This window comes from Dama dama, chromosome 10 (genome assembly GCF_033118175.1).
Source record: "Dama dama isolate Ldn47 chromosome 10, ASM3311817v1, whole genome shotgun sequence".
Taxonomy (NCBI): Eukaryota; Metazoa; Chordata; class Mammalia; order Artiodactyla; family Cervidae; genus Dama; species Dama dama.
Genome location: NC_083690.1, coordinates 21,800,160 through 21,815,020, shown reverse-complemented (window position 1 = coordinate 21,815,020; position 14,861 = coordinate 21,800,160). Strand labels below are relative to the sequence as shown.

The following is a 14,861-nucleotide window of genomic DNA, read 5'->3' as shown; positions in this document are numbered from 1 at the left end:
ACCATTCATGTGCAAGTATTTGTTTGAATATCTATTTTCAGCTTTTTTGGAGTATATACCTAGAAGTGTAAATGCTGGGTCATATGATAATTCTATGTTTAACTTTCTGAGAAATTGCCAGACTGTTTTTAATAGAAACTGCGTCATTTTTTCATTCCCACCAGCAATATATGAAGGTTACAGTTTCTCCACATTCTTGCCAATAGTTGTTATTTTAGCCATCCTAGTGAGTGTGAAGTGATATGTCATTGTGATTTTTATTTGCATTTTCCTAATGATAAATGATGTTGGTCATCTTTTCATGCAGTTTTAGGCCATTTCTTCTTTAGAGAAATGTCTATTCAAGACCTTTCCCTCCTTTAAACTTGGATTGCTTATCTTTTTGTTTTTGAGTTATGTGTTCTTTATGTTTGCTGGGTACTAGACCCTTGTCAGATATATGATGCAGTTATTTCCTCCCATTCTGTGGGTTATCTTTTCGCTTCCTTGATACTGTCTTTTGATGCATAAAAGTCCTTAATTTTGATGAAGTCTAGTTTATCTTTTCCTTCTTTTGTTGCTTTTGCTTTTGATGTCGTTTCCAAGAATCTGTCACTAAAGTCAAGACCATGAAGATTTATCTGTTTTCTTCTAAGAAAGCTATAAGTTTTAGCTCTTAGATTTAGGTCTTAGATTCTTTTGAAGTTAATCTTTGTGTGTGGTGTGAAGTACCATTCTTTTGCATGTGAATACTCAGTAGTCCCAGTACTGTTTTGTTGAAGGGATTTTTTCTTTCCTCCTTGAATGGCCTTGGTGCCCCTGTTGACAGTTCTTCTCTTGTTCCTCTTTTCCTTCACCTCTACTTCCACAGGTCTCTGGTGCTTTTAGTCTCTGAACCTGGGGTAATTCTGTACTGTGGGTTGGTCAGCTTTCCCCACTGCTTCCTTAGGATTCAGTTTTCTTTCTTTATTTTCAGGCATTTGCTTTTGTTTTTTTCAAAAGTTGTTTTCTAATTTTAATTGCATTATAATAAAAGGCCAGAAGCCTGTCCTCACTCCCCCAACCCCAGACTGGCTGGCTGACTCCTGCTCTTCCGTGTTCCGGCGTGGCTTCTGCTGATCTCTGACACTGGCATGTTGTGTGGAAATGCTGGTTTCTTCTCTGTCCTTCCTACCACACTGTGAAATTCTTTGTAGCTGGGACTCTATTTTGTTTCATCTTTCTGTACCCAGAAAGATGAGTATAATTCCTAATACACGGTCAGAGCCTTTCCCCAAATCCCCCTTCATATCCCAGTTGCTTAGGGTTAACACTATGTTTCTATTTATAAGTGAATTTGGTGAGGTCCATGGTTATATAAGTGCTTTTGTTGGAAGAATATACCACTTAGCGAATATGTGTAAGCCTCTGCTCTTTACAAAGGCCTCATCAGTATTTCGTTGATGCCTGCGAGGCTATTCTTTTCTCCATTTTACAGGGGAGGGAGCTGAGACTTAGAGAGGTTAGGTCAGGGGCCCAGGTCACACAGCTGGTAATGGTGGGCCGAGACTTTGAATGTGGAGCTTGATTTTTGAGCAACTGAGTGTATCCTCTCATCTCATTAGGAATCCTGATCACTTTTAGCAGAACAAGTCTTTCCAGCCTTACCTCTGCTAAGAACCTAGGAAATGAGCCTATTAATTGTCTCAAATTCAGTATTTTCTCATACCAAAGTTTAAAATGGTTATGAAGTGAAACCTCCTGCTCTTTTGTGATTTCTTTATGGTATTTAAGCTTAAAAAGCTTTCTTTCCTCTACTAGCGTGGTGAAGATTCAATTCTTCCTTATTTCTAGTTTCTGTGTTCTCATTTTTAGACTCTAATTAATGTGGAATTTATTTTGGTATTAACTAGATTCAACAGATGCATGGTTAATACCAAAATAAATTTGTTGAATACCTGTTGCTGGGTATTTCACTTATTGCTGGAGTTTTGCTATGAATACTTTTGTGTAAACCAGCTTTTATTTTCTTCTTCTTCTGGTAATACTGTTGTTATTTCTTTGGTGTGGTGGTGATGGAGGGCTTTTCTCCAGTCGCCGTATCATTTCCTTAGGCTATCCTTCCAAAGGATTAAGGAAATGAGCAGTTATTTGGTCAAGCACTTACTGAGCTAAGTGTAAGACCTTGCGCTAGATGCTGAATTCCTTAGTACCTCTGATTGACAGATAGCTCTGCTTTGGGGCATGTTCAAAGACCTGGATTTTAGCCGCCAGCACTGTGCCTGTCAAACATACATTTTTGTTCACTTTATTGTAGATCAGTCCAGTCTAGTTGATTAAAATTCTGTAATGGCTGTGAGTATCTTAGACGCCTGGGTCTAAATCAAAGAAAAGGAGCTGCCTTCGGAATATTGAAGATTGTTCCACATATACTGGTCTTTATTGTTTATTAAAAAAATTTGGTTGCTGGTTGTATGTACTCGCTTTAAGTCTGTCCTGGAGGGTCATCCTTCAGACTTGCCATTCTAAAACCAATATTCATTGGAGTGAATCGTTTTATTTTTCAGTTTTTAAGGTAGGTAAGGCTAGTTTAAATGATATAACGGATGCCAAGAATTTTTTTAAGGCCTGGATGAGTAATCTCAAAGTCGATCATTTGTACCTCATTCAGTTGCAGTGTAAATAACATAATGACAACTTAACTTCTCTGATGGGTATATTTTTTATAATGAAAGAATAAAGACATTTGAAGAGATAAAGTAAGTTTTCATTTTATTTTAGGAATTCACTTAAACAACAACCTAAACCACTTGAAGTTTGGCTTGGATCATTATAGACTGTCTTCTCCTACACAAGCAGCAGCAAAGCAGGGGAAGGCGGACTTGCCGCCCTCACGAGCAGGAAGCGACAAGATCGTTCTGTTGGTGTGTAACCGAGCCTGCACTGGGCAGCAAGGGAGAAGGTGACAAGCAGCTTACTTTCCAATAAGTATTGAGACTTAACAAGTCTAACACTTCCAAATGGTGTACAAAGTAGGGATTAAAAAATCCTTACTCCTGAGTACTGAATTTTTGATTCTCATATTTAGAAAGAGCATCTGTGTAAGTTGACCTGATTTGAGGGGTTGACGCGGGGAGAATATAAAATTAGGATGATAGGATCTGAGTTAGGATGGCTCTCAAGCTCATGTAGTTTTCAGAGGCACATTTCTTATCTGTATTTTCAGCTCAGGATCCTCCTGGAGCTCTAGACTTCTAGACCTGTATCCAGCTACTTTCTTTACAGCTTTAAAAAAAAAAAAAATCTTAACAAAGCTGCCTGGATGGCATGTGCACCTCAGTCTTGTGTTCCAAACTGAACTCATTGTCTTTCCCTGTAAACCTGACCCTCCCATCATTTCCTGACTCGGCAAAGGGCCCCACTGTTCATTCAGCTGTATTTAGTCAGACATTTGGGACTTAGAAATCTCTCTTAAATCTGTTTCCCTCTCTTAAGAATTTATGGGAGTTTTAGACTGTCTTTTAAAGTAACTTTATTACACTAGTAATGTTACTTGAGTAAAAACAACATACGGATGTATTTCAGGGAGGAAGGATACAGTGTTTCTAATATTACAGTAGCATTTATATTAACCTTTTAAAATGTGGCTTTGAAATAAGTTTTTATTTAAGAGTGGTGAATAACATAAATGCAAAATGTGTTGATTTGTATATTTATGATGTTCATTAGCGAGTGTTTAGATTGTGTTGGGAACTGTTCTAAACACTAGGGGTACAGCAGGATCTGTGTTCTCTTGGTGCTTGCAACCTAGTTAGGACAGAGCCACTGAAGACAAGTAAACATTTAATTTCAGACAGTCATTGTTACTTTGAAGATATTAAAATATGCTGTTATGATAGAATGCACTGGTGGGGGTCTGGCAAAGCTACATTAACGAGGAAGGTGAGGGAGGGCCTCCCTCAGGAGGTGGTAGCCGGGCCAAGCCAAGTGAGAAGTTGTGAGCTGTGTGAACCTCTGGGGAAAGGATCGTATGAGGAGGGGGACATCAAGTACAAAGGTGCTGAGGTTATGGCCGAGTAATATTCCATTGTATGCATACACTACATCTTCATCCAGTCCCCTGTCCATGGACATTTCGGTTGCTTCCATTCTTGGCTGTTGTAAATGTGCTGCAGTGAATATTGGGGTGCATGCATCTTTTTGGATTAGGTTTTCTCCAGGTGTTACTGGCTGAAAGGGAAGGGGAGGGATAAAGTGGGAGATCAGGCTTGACATACACATACCACTACCAGTATGTATGTAAAATAGATAGCTGGTAAGGACCTGCTGTACAACACGCTCTACTCTGTAGCCTACGTGGGAAAAGAATCCAGAAACGAGTGGATATATGTGTATGTAAAACTGATTCACTTTGCTATACACCTGAAACTAACACAACACTGTTAATTAACTATACTAGAATAAAAATTTTTTTTTTTTTTTTTAATATTCTGAACCTGGCTGTTTGGTTGCAGCAGCTGGTGGAACAGGCACCCACCCACTGAGCTGTCAGAGTTCTGGAGACTGGAAGTCCAAGACGGGCAGGGTTGGTTTCTCCGGAAGCCTCTTTCCGTGACTTGCAGATGGCCTTTCCTCTGTAGATGAGCATCTAGAATAAAAATTTTTTTTAAAAAGATGCTGAGATTAGAAGGAGCTTGGCATGTTTAAGGACAGAAGGAAAGGTGGCTCATCAGATTTCTATAAAATAAAGAACTTATGGAATCCCTTTCATGATGCTGGTCTCTTAAAAGTAAAGACATCATCACATGAAAAAATATGGCCACTGATTTACACATTATGCTTGTAACGTATTTCACATCACAGTCGTTTTAGGCAGGCAGGCTCACTGTTGAATACTACTGTGAGTAAACTGGTACTTGTTAGGAGCAGGTTTCTTGGTGACATTAGCACCTCTGCTTTGGCCTGAGTCAGGGTTGGTTTGTGTGTTCATTCATTCATTCATTCATTCAGCATCTGTTTTCTCGGCATCGGCTCTTTGGACTAGTAAGATAGTCAGTCATAGTGCCTGCTGTCAGATAACGCAGTCTGGTGGTGGAGGCAGAATAAGCAGGTGGTATGTGTGGTGCAGTAGTGCTTGGTCCACCACGCTCAGGGAGCGCATCCACTGGGTGCCACTGGGTCCTTCTATGGTCGGGTAGGAAATAGCTTAAGAGTGACAAGGCTTTTCCAGGCTGAGAGAACTGGCTGCCTGTTGAGGGTGTGAATTGGATGCATTCAGGGCAACAGCGAGTAGGTCTGAATGGCTGGGGCTTGGGTGAGCGCTAAGGCTAGACCAGTGCTCCCTACTGTGGCTGCATCTTAGAACCACCTGGAGGGCTCTTAAAACAGTCTCAGTGCTCAAACCACAGACCAGGGTGATTACAGCAGAATCTCATGGGCATCACTGTATTTTAAAGCTCCCTTGCTGATATCAGCCTGTATCCATGGCTGAGAACCACAGCTCTGTCTCTCATTCTCTAACACCTGTGAGCTCAGCATGAGCAAGAAAACCTGGCAGGGGCCACATGGCTTCTCTGCTTGACTAGAGCTGACTTTTAGTGTTACTTGCTTGCCAGTGTCTTGCTTGTCAGACCACCAGGATATGGCCGCCTCCCTGCTAGACCTCCCAGCCCTCTCTGTCTATTCCTCTGGCCCCTAACCCCTTACGTGTTTGATCCATGTTATTTGCTAGACTCATGCCCACTCCCACCTGCTTTCCTCACTGTCTCCACTAATTCTGTGATCTTACACCTAATATCATGGTACCATACTTTATTGGAAGCCATTTTGGTGTATAAGTTTTTAAATTTCATTTATAAATCTCAGTTTCTCTTCTGACTCTTTTCATCCACTTTAAGAGTATTAAATTTCCTATTTGCTTTCTTTTGAAAACTGCCCTAAAACTAATTGTATTGTGATTCTATTTAAAAAGATTGTGAAAAAGGAGTTACAGTATTGAAGAAACTATCATACTTTTTAAGGTGATGACAGTTATTTGTGTATGTTAGATTTGGACTACCTTTTGTGCTGCACTTAGAGAAGACAATAGCATGGGACCTTCTGCAGAAGGAAATCTTGGAGAAGATGAAGTACTTCTTGAGGCCCACAGTTTGCATTCAGGTGTGTAAGCCTTCTGATACTCCAGAATAGCACATGTATACCCCATGCAGAAACAGTCACCACAGTGAGATGGGAAGTTCAGACCTTTGACCTTAGGAAAGACTAGACACTGTGCTGGAGTGTTGGGGAGCCCCAGAGAAAGGCTCCTTAGCAGAATATGCATTCAGGTTTTCCAGACTGAGAACTTATTCCTTATTTTATGAAGGGAGCTGGCTCTTGCAAGGTTTTCTGTGAACTGCCGGGTATTCCTTTATGTTTGTCTAATAAAGTTGGGCACATGATCAGCTTTTGTAGAGAGAGAGATTTTGTGGACAAACTATATATTTTCAAAATTCTGGGTACTTTGTTAAGGTATCCATGGAAAACTTAATGTTAAGCTAAAGCAACATGTTACTTGTCTTGCATAACATATTTGATACGTAAATTGCATTTGGGTCAGTCATATTTAAAGTGTGTTATAGTGGCTTGGCAACCTCACGGAATATTGCAGAGAAGCATTTTGTAAACAGTTTGCTTTCCCACTAACCTGGTTGGGAAGTGCCCCTGTGAGCCACGTGCCCTGGAAGAGAAACCGAACCTGATTTGCCTTTGCCATTTGATGCAGGTGTGTCCATTCAGTTTGCGTGTGGTCAGTGTTGTGGGAATAACGTACTTGCTGCCCCAGGAGGAGCAGCCTCTGTGCCACCCGACAGTAGAAAGGTAAAAAAAAAAAAAAAAAAAAAGAATCACCTTCTAGGATTTCATGTATGCCTATGTGTAATTTCTAGTGATGTCTGATGTAATTTCCATATGAGTGGTAGGTTCTTCAGGCTCATTTAGAAAGTAAACCCTTACTTTACTTTTGATTCATATTGGAGTGGGATATGTTTTATGATCATTTTTGGAATCAGGAAAACCTAGAGTACTTATGTTAGGAAACTAAATTGGTCTATGTCTCAGGATGATAGATGAATTACACTTGCATATTCACCAAGATTGAAGTTTTCCAAAGTAGAATTCTAATCATAACAGTTTACTTCTTGAAATCCTTAAATGATAAGCCCAGTTTCTCTACAGTTTCAATCCCGACTGCTTCTTTTCTGTCAGGCCTCATATCTTCTCCCCACTGTCTCAGACCTTCAGCAGCATCAAAGTTCTGAGGGTTGTTTGAACATAACAGCAGGGGTTTACATGCGCCTTCCCATGTGCAGCTTCCTCTGTTGATAATTCCTCCCCTTTGAGCCTCTCTTCACACTGTCCCCTCCCCCATCTGCCCCCAGAATTAGTCTCTCCCCTATGCTACTTCTGTGCTTTCTACACACTTCTGTTCTCTTACAACACTCTACTGTATTGATAAATAATAGACATGTGTCCATAGACACACTACACATATATGGATACAAAAAAAACACTGTATTGCCTCTATTATAATGCCTTTTCCAATAAATGTTGAAGTGCCTGCATTTCAGGATTCCAAAGAATTATACAACATAGTTCTGTTCGAAAGGAATTCACTGTTTGGCTTTAGAAATTAGAGTTAATAGATTAGATAATGATCTAAAACATCACAAAAAGTAAGAAGTATTTGGTAAGTAATATTGACTATTAATGCTGAGTGTTTCAGAAGGTGCCCGAGAGGCCAAGGAGCTCAGAAGCAATAAATGAGGTAAAGCTTGAGGGTCCCTCGCAGGAAGGCACAGGTTACGTTGGTGTGGGTGCAGTCCATGGACCAGGCGTGGTGTATGGAGGGAGGTGCAGAGAGGCAGACTTTGTTCTCAAAGAGATTGTCGTCTGGTCTCTGGTTTGGTGAGAAATTAGACAAAAATTGGAAAGTGATACCCTCTAAGAGTTACATGGATAGCCTTATAGTGTGGTACTAAATTTCTTACCATATCTTTATTTCCATGTTGAATACTTTAAGGATTTTTCAGTCCAGTTGTAATCAAATCATTAAACATGAGGTTATAATGGTCAGAAACCTTTTCTGATGGGGACCAGTGATGAAGGTTTTCAGCAATCACACTGTGATTTCAGATGGTTTGCATATTTAAGTAAAATCATTTATTTAGAAAGTAATATGTGACTCTTCTCTATCCCATAGGGCACTGAAATCTTGTGGACCAGGCGGTACTGCTCATGTGAAGTTAGTAGTAGAATGGGACAAGGAGACAAAAGATTTGTAAGTATTTTCTTACTTAGTGTTTATATAGTCAATTGTCTTGATTGTTATTTTAATAGCATACGTTTGATGTTTCAACTTAGCTGAAACACAAACCTCTCTTTTTTTTAGCTAACTATCCAAGTGTGTTGCTAATCCTTTATTTAAGCAATGTATTATTTCTCGCCTATACATACTGTTGTCTGGATCCCAAAATCTTAGAACATTTGTTTGCTGCTAATGAGACAGAAGCTATGTATTCAAATTATTTTGATTATTATTACAGGCCCATTAACTCTCCCAAGTTAAGCCAAAAGCATGCCCTTTAATACAAAAGGATAAGAATATATGAATTAATCAGCATAGTGTGTGGCCAGTCCTGGAAAAACCAACTCCAAATTTTTTCTTGAAAGTGACTTTTTAGATTGAGAACTTTTCAAGAACATTTTGGATCCTAGAAAAGTTGGATTGCCCCTTTTGCTCTCTTACATATTGATCTTTTCAGTTATGAATTTATAGTCATGTTGTGAAGCCGTTAATTTTATTCCTGTGTCAGTTTTGCAAGACTGTCTCTGATACATGCTTTTCTGCCCCTCATTGCAGCTTGTTTGTAAATACTGAAGATGAGTATATCCCTGATGCAGAAAGTGTCCGGCTGCAGAGGGAGCGTCACCATCAGCCTCAAACTTGCACTTTATCCCAGTGTTTCCAACTCTACACCAAAGAGGAGCGGGTAAGGCAGTGTTTATTGGCTGGTGAGGGTAGTAGGGAGGCACCAGGGTTGGATGACCATGGAGAAGAGCAGATTATGCCCCAGAAGAACCCAAGGATTGGTTGCATTTATGTAGGTTCTGCACACGTGATGTATGTCTTAGTGTTAATCCTTTTAGGACTTTAACAAAAAGCAGTTTAAATTTCTGGAATTTCTGAAAAAAAAAAATGCTCTAGACACCATCTTTGACTAGTTCTTTTTTTTCCTCCTTTTTAATTGTTAATGATTAAGTTATTTGTTTTAACTTAGAGATTAAATTATTTTCCCTTGTAACTAGGTCATTGGTTCTCAACTTTTTGGTAGTGAGAACATAGATGCCAGGACTTACTAAAATTAACTAAAATTGAAAATTCAGTTCCTTAGTTGCATTAGCCGCATTTCAAGGGCTCAGGAGACACTGTGGCTGGTTGCTCCTGTTTTGGACAGTGTAGATATAGATATAAATCTGTACTGTGTAGAACAACCTGGTTTAGACCACTTAGCATGGTGCTTTGCAGGTTGTAGGGATTCGGTAATTAAGATAGTGATTGGGGCCCTTGCCTGTGTGTGTTTTTTCAACAGGAATATTTAATAGCAAGGTAGATAACATATGCTTATCTAACATATTTTTATATAGCTAAGCTAAAGCAAAACATCCTGTTCATTGGATAAATATAGCCTGCTGTATGTGTGTATAATTCAGAGCAGTTTAAAATACACTGTAATTTCAAAACTTCAGAATTTGAATAGGTGCCAGTGTTGTCTCATTTTTTCATACGAGAAAAGAAAATTCCTTTGAAAATCATCTGAGGCTTGGATCAAAATTCCATACCTGTAGTCTTAGGATCACTCTGTAGAGTCTTCATGATTCAGATGATACAAGGGAAGCTTCAATTCAACTTTCCTTTTAGAGGAGACATCCCAGCTCTCATAAACTCATCAACCGGGAGAATGGTGGTGGCAGTTACAGTGCAGGAGTGATGAAGCTGATTCTTTACATAGTGGTCATCTCGTATGCCTTCCATTGGCTCACCTGCGTTCAAGTCCATACCCACAAGCTGATCTGATTCTGAATATTCTGTTTGAAGTTAAACTGGTGTTTCCTGAAGGTCAAAACCCAAGTTCTGAACAGGAACCTTGTGAATAGTGAGCAATTCATTAGCAATACTTGGACTCCCAAGTTGGGCCCTGCCCCTTAGACACTGGACTTGTATACAGTCAAGGCTATCCTTGCCACACCCCCTGCATCAGCACTGGGGGATGACACAGCCATCATCGATACGTTTGTAACAGCCTTCAAGCCATCTTTTATTGCCTCTCTGGTTTGCATGAGTGTGTACTTATTTTGTCCTTTGACCAGTAATGTCACAGATGTTGCATTTCTCAATAAAGGCGAACTTCTCATCTCCCAGTGTGTACTCATGGACAAGTTCAGCATGTCCCAAACAGTCAGAATTCAGGTCATCAAAAGAATTTAGAGCTACCCCACTGTAGGCCAGAGTCAGCTTTTCCACCTTGTTCTTAGCGCTGTGCAGAGCTACTAGCCCTTCTTTTGCAAGAGCATTTAAGGCAAAGGAGTCAGTTCCCTTTTGATTAACAGTAGCACATCCTTTAAGTCACAGTCACACTTTATTTTGTAAAGTTTTATTGCTTTTAAAACTCCATCTTTAGTGAATTTTCTTTCAGCCTTTACTAATTTCTCTCTCTCTCTCCCCTGCACTCTTATTTTAAAAAAGCCAGAATTCACTTCTGTTTTTTTTTGTATTCTAATGGCACATTGCATATAAGGATATATGCATCTTTTGCTTTATTTTTTTCCATGTCAGGATGGCATGTCCCATCATCCAAAACAAGACCTCTGATTAAGCTTATAGTTTCAGATTTATGTTTCATCTCCATGATCTCAACCATGAAGGGGTCACTATGTTTATCTTTTTTGTTAATGACTGAGATAGAATCTACTGCCACTTCTGTTAAAACATCAGCAAGTTTAGCATGAATTTTAGTATGTAGAGATGTTTTGGCCATGTCAGTAAGTGTTTTCCTGTCCATCTCTTTGCGTATTTTGATTCGTTGACAAAGCTAAAGTGCCTTTTCCTTTCCAGTTTTGTAAAAATCCTTCTGTTATTATTCTGAGATGAAAACCATGTATTAAACACGCAGTTAGAAAACTACCGCTTACTTGGAGATCTTTAGTTAGATGTGACTATAGTTCGTGATAAAGCAAATTTATGGAGGGATATTCTGAATCATTCATACGCTTTCATGCAGCTAATATAATGTGCTGACTTTCTCAATACTTTTAAAAGGATAAATAAATAGCCCTTTCAGTGTAGAGGAAAAGAACAGACATTACAGTAGCAGAGTCAGAACCAAGGAACTGAAGCACTCTTGGTGCTCACTGTGCTATAGGCCTGTGTGATTTTTAAGCCTTTTCAGGTTTAGACACCTTGAGAAACCTTGATGAGAGCACTTAGAGTTCATCTGATTTTGAATTGATGTTTAAGATTATAATTCCAACTACTGATTGTTACTACTCATTCTTGCATGTAAGCAATCATGGAATTTCAGAGTTGGAGGGGACTTTAAAGCTTTTTTCTAATGATTGAGTTCTTCTACCTAATTTCACATAGATGATTGTCCAGCTGCTGTTTGTCAAAGACACCATTTCCTCTTTGGATACCTCTGATGGTGACTGATGTTACACTGAAATACGTCCTCAGTTGCTACAACCCACAGGCAAACTCTCAGGTCATTAAGAACAATTGAGAACAGGTCTTCGTTTTCTGCTACTTGTTTATCCTTCAAATGTTTGAAAATAGTTTTCATCTTCTCACTAAGCCTTTTCTCCTCCACTCAGTTAATAGCTAGTTCCTTTACTAGTTTTTCATTCGACATATTTTTCTAATCTCGGGCTTATATAAAACAACTGACATTAAATCTGACTGATGATTATATGCTCTGTGTAGCCCCTTATCCTATTTAGCTTTTGTTTTTGTTTTTGTTTTTTTTTGATTTGGGAGATGTTCAAAGCTTAAAGTTGGGCAGATCTACTAGAGGACAACGAATCGAACAGGGGTCTCCTGCATTGCAGGCAGATTCTTTATCAACTGAGCTATCAGGGAAGCCCAGATGACAACATTGGTATTCTACAAAACATCTCACTGATCTTGTAATCGGGATTTGTTCATTCAGTACCTGTTTGTTGAGTACATACTATATGCTAGGTACTGTGCTTGGCCTGGGGTTATAGCAGGGGCCAAGACAGACAGCATTTTTGCCCTCAGGCTGTTATAGTGTAGTGGGGATAAACAAGTAAATGAAGAAGCAAAGGTCCTCGGGTAGAAGAAAGGTTGGGAAACAGAAATGAGGCCCATGTGGTGGGGCACGGCAGGTGAGAGACTTTGTCCTGGTCATAAAATAACCCTAGCAAGTACTGCAGTGTCCAGCCCTTCTATAGAGGGCTTTCAGTAAATATATCCTGCAATGAATGCGTGAGTGTTCCTTGGGAAGCTTGGTCATTAGGTCCAGAAATAACAGTTCAGATAGGAAAGAGGAAAAGGTCAAACTTAGGCTGCGTGGTGATAATTTTGGGGTCAGGCTGTCTGCAAGCTCAGTGATGGTCAGCAGTGTTGTGCGAGTGTCAGTCCTGTTGGCTGCCTAAGGATGCTTCAGAAACAGTGTCCAGATCTCAGGTGGTGACAGCCCTTCTCTCCTCATCACCTTGGATGTTCACTATTAAGAGACTGACATCCCAGGGCACAGGCAGAGAGTGTGGGTCATGGATGGTGCGTCTGGAAATCCTGGCACGGCTGAATGTGTTTTGACAAAGGAGACCTTAAGTGAAGATCTGATAGGTATTTTCATCCATTTCGTCTTGTGGATGAGGGCTTGGACTTCTTTTCACTAAAAAGCAGAATTAGAGACTGGAAATGGCAGGGAGGGTAATTTCACCTTAATATGAGGAAGAACTCTGTAACAGACTGAAGATGGGGCAGCTGCCTCCTGAGCCAGCGCCTTCCCTGCCAGGCGTTCGCGAGGCCGGCCGTGCCACAGGCACCCAGAGACCCAGCAGCTCTGCGGCAGTTCTTGCCGAACTCAGAGGAATAGAGCATTGTTGGAGAAACTGTCAAAACTACCAGACATTGTCATCATGACATTCTTACTGTATCTTATAAAACAGTGTCTGTTCATGATGTGTTGAAAATGAAAAAAACAAACAGCCTGCTTCTTTACTAGAAGCGCTGGGCTGGGTGGCCACATACTTAGGTGGACAGTTGGCATGTTGCCAAGATGTGGACTCGCCAGATGACAGTGTAGGTCCCTCCCGTCTAACGTTCTCACTCGTTCCATCCACCCAGACCCCTGTCCCTCCCCATCTTTCCTGCACACACACGTGGGTCTTCCTGTCATGAAAAAAAATTCCCTCAGTTCTGCTTCCCTTTCAAGCTGTCATGCCAGTCTTTCTCTTCTTTTCTGCCTAACTTGATCATTAGTGGTTTCAGCGTATTCTCCTTCCTCCCTCCCAGACCTCTCGTCATCTGTCTGACTTGGGTTTCTGACAGCTATCCAGAGCTCTCGGGGCCCCTCCTGGTCTCAGGTCAGTGGTCTTTGCTCAGCCTGTGTTCGCCCTCTCCATGGGATGTGGTTCTGATAAACCAGCCTGCTCTTGCCACTCTCTTCTTGGTCTGCATGAAAGGAATGCTTCTGACCTGCCTGTTTCTGACTGTGCATCCTCAGCTTCCGGTGGTCTCTCAATCTTTGTTTCCCTTAAGAATCTGCATCCCCCCAGGTTCTGCCCTTGGCTTCTCTAACATCTCAGAGGGCATGGCTTTCCATTCGGTTCCCATGGCCTCCCTCACTTCATCAGGTTAATGGTCCCAGATCTGACGCATCTCCTGAAATCCAGAATGAATTTTAAAAACCTCTTTCACCAGACATGTCCTGTTAATACCTCTATGTCTCCTTCGTGAAACCCTTGCCTGCAGAGGGGACACCCAGGGATTTGAGGCCTCAGACTGGTGTTGAGAAAGGTCTTGGTGGTAGCAGGAGGGGGAGGATTGTCTGGAGCAGTTTGATGTTTGGGGAGGAAGAGCAATTACGAGACTGGAGGAAGTAGAGGTCGGAGTGAGTGAGGACTTTGAATTAAGCTGGGTTGAGGGGATGGAGAGGGAAGGAGACAGGTGTGAGGACTGTTAGAGGGGTGTTATCTTGGATGGACATGGAATGGAGGAAGAGGGAAGGATTTGAGGCTTTGGGATGACCCCTGTGTTGTGCTCTTAACAGGTGGTAGTGATATTTGCTGGGGTAGGACATACAGGAGGAAGAGAAAAGGGAACTGTATTGACAGAAAGGCAATGAGTTGAGTTTGGGAGTATGACGAGCTTCTGTGACATTTATCTTTATACAGTATTTATTTACCTCATTGGTCATTCCTTTTTGAGAGAGAGTATTCAGCAATCATTGGAAAAGACCCTGATGATGGGAAAGATTGAAGGCAAAAGAAGAGGGCTGCAGAGGATGAGATGGTTATATAGCATCACTGACTCAATGGACATGAGTTTGCGCAAACTCTGGGAGCTAGTGAAGGACCGGGAACCCTGGCGTGCTGCAGTCCGTGGGGTCTCAGAGTCGGACACAGCTTGGCGAGTGAACAACAACAGCAGCTATTCGGCCAGTGTTTGGGTGCCAACCCTAGCCCTTTGATTGTGTTTTTCCATTGACTCCCGTTAAACGTAGTTTGTGGAGGGAATCAGAGTTGAGCCATGCCTTGGCCCAGAAGTGAGGACGCAAAGCTGTCTCCTGTAGGGGGCCTGTCTTAAGCGGTGCTAACAGCGTCATGCTCCTTATTTCCAG

The 14,861-nt window shown here is 41.1% G+C and overlaps 1 protein-coding gene, 1 non-coding gene and 1 pseudogene across 3 annotated transcripts in view; 1 reads left to right on the top strand and 2 right to left on the bottom strand.

The window, feature by feature from the left end:
* Positions 1-14,861, top strand: part of USP31 (ubiquitin specific peptidase 31) — a 79,755-nt gene that overhangs the window by 45,038 nt on the left and 19,856 nt on the right. For both annotated transcript variants that reach the window (XM_061153004.1, XM_061153003.1), the window contains exons 7-11: positions 2,740-2,920; positions 6,006-6,117; positions 6,722-6,816; positions 8,198-8,275; positions 8,858-8,987. In XM_061153004.1, coding sequence (XP_061008987.1) covers positions 2,740-2,920; positions 6,006-6,117; positions 6,722-6,816; positions 8,198-8,275; positions 8,858-8,987 — 596 coding nt within the window. The remainder of the gene's footprint in view (positions 1-2,739; positions 2,921-6,005; positions 6,118-6,721; positions 6,817-8,197; positions 8,276-8,857; positions 8,988-14,861) is intronic.
* Positions 2,930-14,846, bottom strand: LOC133063927 (T-complex protein 1 subunit zeta-like; annotated as a pseudogene).
* On the bottom strand, positions 11,283-11,414 carry LOC133064077 (small nucleolar RNA SNORA22). Its single transcript, XR_009694556.1, has one exon. It is a non-coding gene; the product is annotated as a small nucleolar RNA SNORA22 (small nucleolar RNA).